Below are 8,785 nucleotides of genomic sequence, written 5' to 3' on the forward strand. Positions count from 1 at the left end.
TGACCTGGAAGAGCTGGAAGACCATCCTGGGGGCACAGCCAACAGGAAGCCACGGGAGTTGGCCAGGGTTTACTGGACGAGCACTGCCACCAGGTGAGCAAGCAACGGCCAGTGGACAGCCTGCTGTGGGAAGAAGGGCACCTGCCTGCAGGTGTGGACTCTGACACACAGAACCCGACAGAACCACCTTGATGGAAGCTCCCAGAAGGCCGGCTCACCAAGTACCCCAAACCCGACACCCAGTGTGCCTGGATCCAGGGCCCAATCAGTAGCAGACAATTTCTGTGCAAACTATCTTTATTTATAAAGAGCACATTGCCCCCATGGCTATAAATGCACAACCCCTTGCTCCCTCTGGGCAAGGCACTTAACAGGTGGCAGCCTGCCTCCCCCGGGGTCCCAGAGACTGCTGGAAGACAGGAGGTGGGCAGGTAGCGCCCAGGGCTGTTGGCAGGTCACCCAGCCCCAGCTGTGCTAGCTGGGGGGCTGCGACTGTGGAGGGAGTGGGAGGCACTTGGGAAGACAAAGGCGTGGGGGCGTGCCCGCCCTCAGTGGTTCCACACCCCACTGGTGGGTCACCACTAAACTGAGAGGCACTTCCATTCTGCCCCCACTCCAGGGGCAGGGGTGGCTGGTGGGAAAGCAGAGAACCAGGAGCCTGCCCCTTAGGGCTAGGGCGCGGGGGCACACAGCAAGGCCAGGAGGGCAAGGTGTATGATGAAGTCACGCGGATCTGACCACTCCTGCCTCCTGGCTGAGCATCCGTCCATCCAGTTTAGACCTTGTTCCTCTGCGGTTTCACCCTGGGGAAGAGCTGGGGGAGCCACAGGGTCATCAGGCCCAGGAGCTCCCCTCCTGCCACTCCACCCCAAGTCTGTCCTGGGTGCCTTCCTCCCAGTGTCCACCAGGACCAGGCTTGCACTGGGGCAGCAGGGGATAAGATGGGAGATTCCCCATGTTTCCCCACCTGGCCCACCTCCACCCACGTCCTCGTCCTCCCTGGGCCCCCCCTTCCTGAATGGGGAATGTAGCACCTTCCTCCCCCCTCCCATCTTAATGACACTCTTCCACAAGTGTCACTAAGATCGGGGACCAGAAGAATCACGTGTGAGCAAATGCCAACACATCAAATGACCAACCCACTCACAGTCCACCAGCCCGGGGGTGCGGCGACCACCTCACTGGCTCCCCCCACCTGCGCACCCCCAATGCACTGAGTAAATGAACTTTTCCTCTGTTCCACCACTGGCCACGCACACGACGACTCACCCCGAAGTAGTTTCGGGGCACGTAGCCCTCCTGGCCGTGCAGCGAAGCCCACCACCAGTCAGTCTCCTCGGGCCCGTCCCTCCGCAGCACAGTGACCGGCTCGCCCTCACGGAAGGACAGCTCGTCTCCAAACTCAGCGCTGTAGTCCCACAGCGCGTACACCGCGCCATTGTGCATGAGCCCCATGCTCTGCTCCACGTCTACAAGGAGCAGGTGCCAGGAGGTGAAGGGAGGGCTGCCTGGGCGTCGTCCTAGGGATGTTCTTCCTGCCCGTCCCTGCGACCCCTCCTGCAGGCCAGGGTCCAACTCGCCCTCCTGCAGCCCCCTCCCCGCAGGGTCCCAAGGCAGAGCCTCCCTCGTCCCCCAGGGCATAAGGGGAAGGCGGGGAGCTGTCCCATGGGGACCACCACCTCCGGCCTCCCCAGGGTGGAGGCCACCTGCCCAGCCCTGCGCCCGCTGGACGGTGGTACAGAACCGTGCAACATGTCATCTCCGCAGCTGAGCGCACAGCCCAGCGCTCTGCAGGCGCCCGGTGCGCAGTTCCCCCTCCGCTGTTGGCACGCCAGCTCCCCTCCCGCGAGGTCCTGCTCACACCCAGCCCCACGCAGCCCTGCCTCGCACCTGCCAGGTAAGTGGCGCAGTCGGCGTAGCCCTCGCGGTACGGGTCGCACTTCTCGATGGCGGTGGCGCCGTCGCTGAGCGTGGTGGCGAAGATGGCAGCGCCGTGCTGCACCAGCGCCATGCAGATGGCCGTGTCGTTGCAGGACGCCGCGCAGTGCAACGGGGTCCTGGGCACAGGACGGAGGTGTGAGCATGCGCGGCCGACGCCCGGCCCTCGGCGCTGGGCACGCCCCCAGCCCCGCGTCACGCCCCTCAGCCCCGCCCCGTCCCTGGGCACGCCCCCAGCCCCTGGACACACCCCTCAGTCCCACACCGCTCCTCAATGCCACGCCCCACAATGCCACGCCCTTGTTCTCCACGCCACGTCCCCCGGCATCCCATTGGTCCTGGGCACGCCCCATCAATGCGTACGCTCCGCCCCCAATGCTTGGCACGCCCCTAGAAGCCCTATCCGGCCCCGCCCCCAACGCTGGGCCCAAGCTCAGCCCCGCCCCTCGCCCGCCCCCTGGCTCACCAGCCGTGGCTGTCCGGGGAGTTGACGTTGGCGCCCGCGGCGATGAGGAAGTCCACGATGGGGTAGTTGGCACCGCAGATGGCATTGTGCAGGGCCGTGATGCCCTCCTCGTTGGGCTGACTCGGGTCGTTCATCTGCGTGGACCGGCGGAGCGGGGAGGCTCAGCCTCGCAGGGCCCCCACGGTGGCCCCTCACCTCCCTCACCTCCATCACCTCCCTCACCTCCTCCAGCTCCCGGGTCAGCGTGGTCACCCCGCCGTCCCCACCTCCCTCTGCAGCCCCGCACCTCCCTCACCTCCTCCAGCTCCCGGGTCAGCGTGGTCAGCCCGCCGTCCCCACCTCCCTCTGCAGCCCCTCATCTCCGTCTCCCCACCTCCCCCCGCTCCGCAGCCCCTCACCTCTTTCCCCCCACGGCCCCCACTCTGCAGCCCCTCACCTCCGTCTCCCCACCTCCCCCCCACTCCGCAGCCCCTCACCTCCTTCACCGCCGCCTGCACCACCTCCAGCTCCCCGGTCAGCGCCGCGTCCAGCAGCAGCACCAGCGGGTTGAGGCGTGCGCGGCGGGCCTTGCGCGGGGAGCCAGCCTTCCGCAGCACCGAGCGCATCTCCTGCGGGGGAAGGCAGAAGGAACAGGATCCTGAGACCCGCACACCCACCGCCCAATGGGGTGTAGGGTTGGGATCCGCACAGTGGGAACCTGGGACCCTGAAATCCATGATGCTGGGTGCAACCCTCTCCTTCCTTCCCCCAGATACAGGGAGAAGAAACAAAAAATTGGAAACGAGGGTCTCATCCACCCTTCCCACCCTAAGCAGTGGGCCACATGGGCATGCATGCTTCTCAATTGTATAAACATAATTTTTTTAAAAGTTGTTTTTTCTTCTAAAGCCATCCTATCCTTTCACACAGTGATTGTGAAACTCAGCCGGTCAATTCCTTTCATAACAACAGCAAACGCTGCGTAGCACCATGGTATTACGCCACCTGTGCCGAGCCCCGGGAGCTTGGAATGCCACCGTCCAGCACACTGTGCCCTGAGGTCCTTATCTCTACCCGCTGCCCCACGTGCCGCCCCTCGTATCCCGACAGGAACGTGCCACACTTGTTCCCTGTTTTCACTCTCACCAAGATGCAGGTCCCTTTAAGAGATTCCAAGAGCCATGCTGATGACTCAACTGGCTAATCTACCCCTCCAAGCCCCGGAATCCCATGTGGGCGCCTGTTCATGTCCCAACTGCTCCACTTCCCATCCAGCTCCCTGCTTGTGGCCTGGGAAAGCAGTCGAGGACAGCCCAGATCCCTGGGACCCTGCACCCGCGTGGGAGACCCGGAAGAGGCTCCTGACTCGGATCAGCTCGGCTCTGGCTATTGCAGCCACTTGGGGAGTGAATCAGAAGACAAAAGAGCTTTCTCTTGCTCTCCTTCTCTTTGTAAAATATGCCTTTCCAATAAAAATAAATGTTTGTGTGTGTGTGTTTAAGGAGAACACCTAAACTTTGAAAATCACCTTTTTTTTAAAAAAAAAAGTGAGAATTGAACATATAAATACTGGGGCTGACATGTGGCGGGGTGAGCTGAGCCGCTGCTCGCAATACAGGCATCCCAGATGGGAGAGAGGCCGGCTGTTCTTCCCCAGCCTGGCCCTGCACCCACACGGGAGACCTGGATGGAGTCCCAGGCTCCTGGCTGCAGCCTGGCCAAGCCTTCCTCTGGGAGTGGCTCTGCTCCCACTGCCTACCAACCTGGGGTGCTGGGCTTGGTTTACTGTGTACAGGCCTCCCCCGACAAGCCACCATGTAGGGGCTGACTGGTCAGGGGTGGGAACGGCTGGCAGGTCACCTATGGCCGTTTTGAGCCAGTGCTGCTGGTAACCCTTGCACACAGGTTGTCGCGGCCCCATTTCACAGATGGGGACACTGAGGGCCACAGCGGTCAAGGGTCTTGCTTAGTGTTGACAAGTGGCCCCGGCCTGGGACTGTGCCCCAAGCAGGCCTGGCTCTGCCGTTGGCACAGGTACCTGGGACACCCATGATCTTGAGGTTGACTCAGGCTTTGTCAAAAGGGTGTGTGTGTGTCCGGCTGGCTTTCCGGGCCACCCAATAAACCCTCTGTGTTACCAAGACCCAGTCACCAGCAGGTGGGGACACTCAGTAGCCGGGACTTCTGCTTGCCCCTCCCTTCCTCCCCACCCCAACTCGCTGACGCCTAAAGACTACATTTCCCAGCTCCCTTGCAGCCTGCTCCTGACCAATGGGAAGAGCTGAGTAACAGGTGTCACTTTCAGATGCTTTTAAAACACAAGGGGGCAACTTTCGCTTTCTGGCTGCAAGACCATCTCTAGGGTGGCCAGAGCCTGGATCCTGACCACAGAGCCGCCCACCACGCCAGGACCGCATCCTTGTGGGAAGCAGAGGCGGCTTGAGTCTCGATACCACGAAGCTTTTGGTCATGCACGGCAGCCAGATCCCAGTGCTGACAAACACCCCGGGTTTTCCTTCCTTTCTCACCTGGCTCTGCGGCTGCTCCGCGGGGCTGCTCTGGGGCGGCGGTGGAGGCAGGATGGGGGCCGGCGGGGCAGGGGCAGGGGGCCCAGCCCTGGCCTCAGACCCCTCAGTGATGGGGGCCAGCTCGGGCTCAGCAGGACCACCGGGCCCTGCCGCGCCGCCGTGGCGGTGGAAGAGGCGGTTGATGATCTGCTGGTACTGCTTCTTGTGGGTGGGCGGCAGGGCCACGGTGGGGCTCTGCTCCATGGAGCCCCTGCGCTTGAGAGGCCGAGGGATCTCGGCCAGCACGCGGGCCACCTCCTCCAGCTCTGGCACCGACTGCGCCTCCGGGGGCAGCGCTGGCTGCAGCCGCGTGGGGCTGAGCGGCCGGGCCACAGGGCCTTCGTCCACATCCCCGGCCTCCAGGGAAGGTGCCAACAGCCCCTCGAGCTCCGGCTCCGGTTCCAACTCAGTGGTGGCAGCAGCTGCGGGCTTGGGGGAGCCTGGGAGAAGCAACAACTCCATCAGGGTTCCAGCACACCCCTCCCATTTCCTCTCCTGGCTCCACCTCCCCACAACTTCCAGCACCTGCTGTGTGACCTCAGGGCACTTCCTGTCCTGGTCGTGCCATGATCCCCCGTGGATAAAGGCTCAAGCCTGTTTAGCTTGACTCCCCAGATCTCAACTGACAATAATGACCACCACCACTAACAGGTTTCTTATGTTCAGAACTCCACGTGCCCTGATGAGATGCCATGCCCTGATGAGACGGGATCTAGGGGTTGGCATTGTGGCACAGCAGGTAAAGCCACTATGACACCAGCATCCCATAGGGGTGCTGGTTCCTGTCCCGGCTGCTCCATTTCCAATCCAGCTCCCTGCTAGTAAGTCTGGGAAAGCAGCAGAAGATGGCCCAAGTGTGTGTGTGAGTGTATAGGTGACTCTGAATCCACATAGGAGACCCAGGAGGGGCTCCTGGCTCCATTTGAATAGTGAGAAAGATCTCTCTTTCTCCCTGTCAATCTGCCTTTCAAATAGCTAAATACAAACAAACCGGAAAGGCCAGCTATTGGCTCAGGGTCGTGCAGCATGGGCTCAAGCTCTGCCCTTGAGCTGACGACCCCCCTCCCCCCCCCCCCCCCGCCCCAGTGACAGTGTGTGCCCAGGGTAGTGGGCTGGGACCTGTTCCCCTGCCACCTGTCCTCCTGGAACCCAGCCCTCTGGGGTCGTCATTGCTGACTCACCTTCGTTCATAGCAGGCCAATTCTGCTGGGGGGCCTGGGGGCCAGAGGTAGGGGGCTGGGGTTGTTGGGGCGGTTGGGGCTGCAGAGGCGGTGGCTGGGGCTGTTGTTGAGGCTGGAGCTGTGGGAGTGGCTGGGGCTGGGGCTGCGGCTGGGGTTGGGAGGTCATCTTGGGAGGGGGTGCTCGCGCAAAACCCGGGGAGCCATGGAGCACTGCCCGGCCGGCGCCGTGCTCCCAGAATGCATTTTGCAGCTTGAAGATGATGCTAAGGGGGATTGGCCGCTGGCGGGGGGCGCCGCGCGGCTGCGGGCTGGACGGAGGCATGGCGACGCGGCTGACCGGCTGCCAGCTGCGGGGCAGCGTGCCCGAGGCTCCCGCGGAGCCCAAGGAGCGCCGGTAGCCGCCCACATCCGAGCGCCGCTCGTTGGCCAGCGGGGAGACCTTGTAATTGCGCGGCAAGGTGGCGCTGGTGAGGTTGTCCTGGGGAGAAGTGGAGGGGGGGTGGGGAAAGCAGGTGAAGAAGTGGGCAAGAAAATCCCGGAGGTGGGGAACGCGGGAGAAGGAAGCAAAAGCATGCAGAAGGGCAGGGAAGGGGGTCCCTCCATCCCGCCCAGTGTCCCCCACCCCTCACCTTGCCAGAGGCCCCCAGCCCATCCAAGCTGCTCTCTCGCCAGGGGAGCAGCTGTAGGCTCGGTGAGGCGGGCCGTGAGAAGACATCCAAGCCTGAGGGACAAGGGTCATTAGGGTCGGGGAATCAGTGGGGCGGGGACGGGGGTGGTCGGGTCTCCTCCCCTCTGGGTCGCCCGCTGACTCACGCTCATAACTTGCTGTCTGTGAAGTCTTCTTCTCGTAGGCCACGTCCAGGTCGGACTCGTTCCAGGCTTTGGGGGGCCGCCGGCGCAGGGTCAGGTCGTCTGCGGGGAGACATCGCACGCGAGAAAAGTTGTGAAGCGCCCGCTGCAAGCGCCCCGCCACCCGGTCCACCAGGTTCAAGTTCGCGGTTCACCTTGCGCGCGCAGCGGCGGGGCGAAGGCACTACCGCCCGCGCCCAGCAAGGGGCTCCCGAAGGCGGCCGGCGCGTCGTAGGCGGCGCCCGGGGGGCGCGGCGAGGGTCCTCGTTCCGGGAAAAAAGCCTGGGGTCCCTCGGCCAGAGGGCTGCCCCGCGGGGAACCGGCGCGCCCCAAGAAATCGAAGGGCGTGGGGGCCCCCTGCTGGCGCAACGGGCCGGAGCCGGGCCGCGGGGAGGGCGCGCGGCCCAGGGGGCTGCTCGTCCCGTCGAAGGCGCGGGGCCGGGGCGAGGGCGCGCGGTCCAGGCTGCCATAGGCATCGGGCTGCAGGTAGAGCGGGGTGCGCGGCGACGACGGCCGGCCCTTGGGGGACAGCTGGCTGTAGGGGAGCAGGGTCGAGGCATTCTCCGAGCGCGCAAACGACGGGTCAGCGTTGTCGGTGGCCGCTTTCCGTGGGGACCCTCGGCTGCCGAAAGGCTCCGGGATCGGGCTGGAGCTGTACCGGGACATCTGCGGGGGAGGCCGGGACGCGAACGTGTCATCAGAGCCATCGGTGGAAGGAAGGCTCGGGGCAGGGGCGGTGTGGACAGAAGTCATCGAGGTTCACTCGTAGGAGTGGGGCTGGAAATGCAGGTGAGCGCGCAATGCTGCGGGAAGAAGCCCTGACTCAAAGCCGAGGCTGGCGTGCGCGTCACCTCCCTCGTGACATTTCAGGGAAGGCCCTCTTTCTCTCTGGGAGTCCCGTGGTCACCCCGCACACCTGCAAGGCTGACCTCGGGCCGGGGGTTGGTCGGTGGAGAGAAGCTGGCTTTGGGGAGAAAGGAGGCGGAGATGCGGGCGGAGCTCACCCTGGAGGCGGCTCCAGCCTGGGGACTGGGGTTTGCCGGCGAATCAGACCACAGCGATTCCAGCTGCTTGGTCAGCTCGTCCACCTTGGCTGCCGCCGTGTCCAGCTCCATCTGCTTTAAATCCATGTGCTTCATGGCCAGAGCTAGTCGGGGTGGAAGGGCGTGATGTTAAACCCTCCACTCACGGGTCTCCCGGCCAGGGCCCAGCCACGCACAGGCGCCTCCCACACACACCCCTCCAGCTCACATTGGAAGTTCAAGTCTAGGAGATCCCGCGCGCTCTGGAAGGCCTCGCTGTCCATGGTGCCGGCTGACCAGATGGGGCGTCTGCGTGGTGAGGGAGGGACAGTCTCAGAGCCTGTGACCCCCCACCTCCCGGGGACCAAGGAGCAAGGCGGAGCCCCACGGCACTCCCCCACCTCCCTCCCGCTGCAAGTTTGGGCAGCCCCAGCCCCTGGAAAAACCAAGCACCTATAAGTTTCCACAGGCCACTCTCTTTATGCGGCTCCTGGTCCGTCTTCAGCCCAGCCCGAGTAGGACTGGAAACATTCCTTCAAGGGTGCTCTAAGGATCACCTCCTAGGCGCTGTGGACATGGGGGATTGGTGAGGCCTGAGGCCCAGGTCCGGCACTAATTAGCACACACACACACACACCCCCCCCAGGGGATGGCTCAAGGACTTGAGTTCCACCCACGTGGGAAACCCCTATTGAATTGGTGGCTTCTGTCTTCAGCTTGGCCCAGCCCTGGCTGCAGCTGGCATCTCGAGGGAGTGAGCCAGCAGGCTTCCATTCTGTCTTA

The 8,785-nt window shown here is 63.8% G+C and overlaps 1 protein-coding gene across 1 annotated transcript; it reads right to left on the bottom strand.

Moving 5' to 3' along the window:
* Positions 1-313: 313 nt before the first annotated feature.
* LOC121166905 (relA-associated inhibitor-like) lies at positions 314-8,560 on the bottom strand. Its single transcript, XM_040996238.1, has 13 exons — positions 8,456-8,560; positions 8,232-8,311; positions 7,985-8,127; positions 7,136-7,646; positions 6,945-7,043; positions 6,761-6,852; positions 6,132-6,609; positions 4,912-5,390; positions 2,881-3,012; positions 2,405-2,538; positions 1,891-2,057; positions 1,270-1,469; positions 314-814 (listed from the first exon to the last, which is right to left on the bottom strand). Exons 2-13 carry the CDS (start codon positions 8,284-8,286, stop codon positions 776-778), a joined length of 2,529 nt encoding a protein of 842 aa, XP_040852172.1. The 5' UTR covers positions 8,287-8,311; positions 8,456-8,560; the 3' UTR covers positions 314-775.
* Between the last annotated feature and the right edge of the window lie 225 nt (positions 8,561-8,785).

This window comes from Ochotona curzoniae, unplaced genomic scaffold (assembly GCF_017591425.1).
Source record: "Ochotona curzoniae isolate NIBS_2020 unplaced genomic scaffold, NIBS_Ocur_1.0 patch260, whole genome shotgun sequence".
NCBI classification, from domain to species: domain Eukaryota; kingdom Metazoa; phylum Chordata; class Mammalia; order Lagomorpha; family Ochotonidae; genus Ochotona; species Ochotona curzoniae.

Coding starts and splice junctions, on each gene's coding strand:
- LOC121166905 (XM_040996238.1), bottom strand. CDS start 8,286: ATGGACAGCGAGGCCTTCCAGAGCGCGCGGGATCTCCTAGACTTGAAC. Junction 7,647..7,984: donor AGGCTGGAGCCGCCTCCAGG/GTGAGCTCCGCC, acceptor CCTCCCCCGCAG/ATGTCCCGGTACAGCTCCAG. Junction 3,013..4,911: donor CGGAGCAGCCGCAGAGCCAG/GTGAGAAAGGAA, acceptor CTTCCCCCGCAG/GAGATGCGCTCGGTGCTGCG.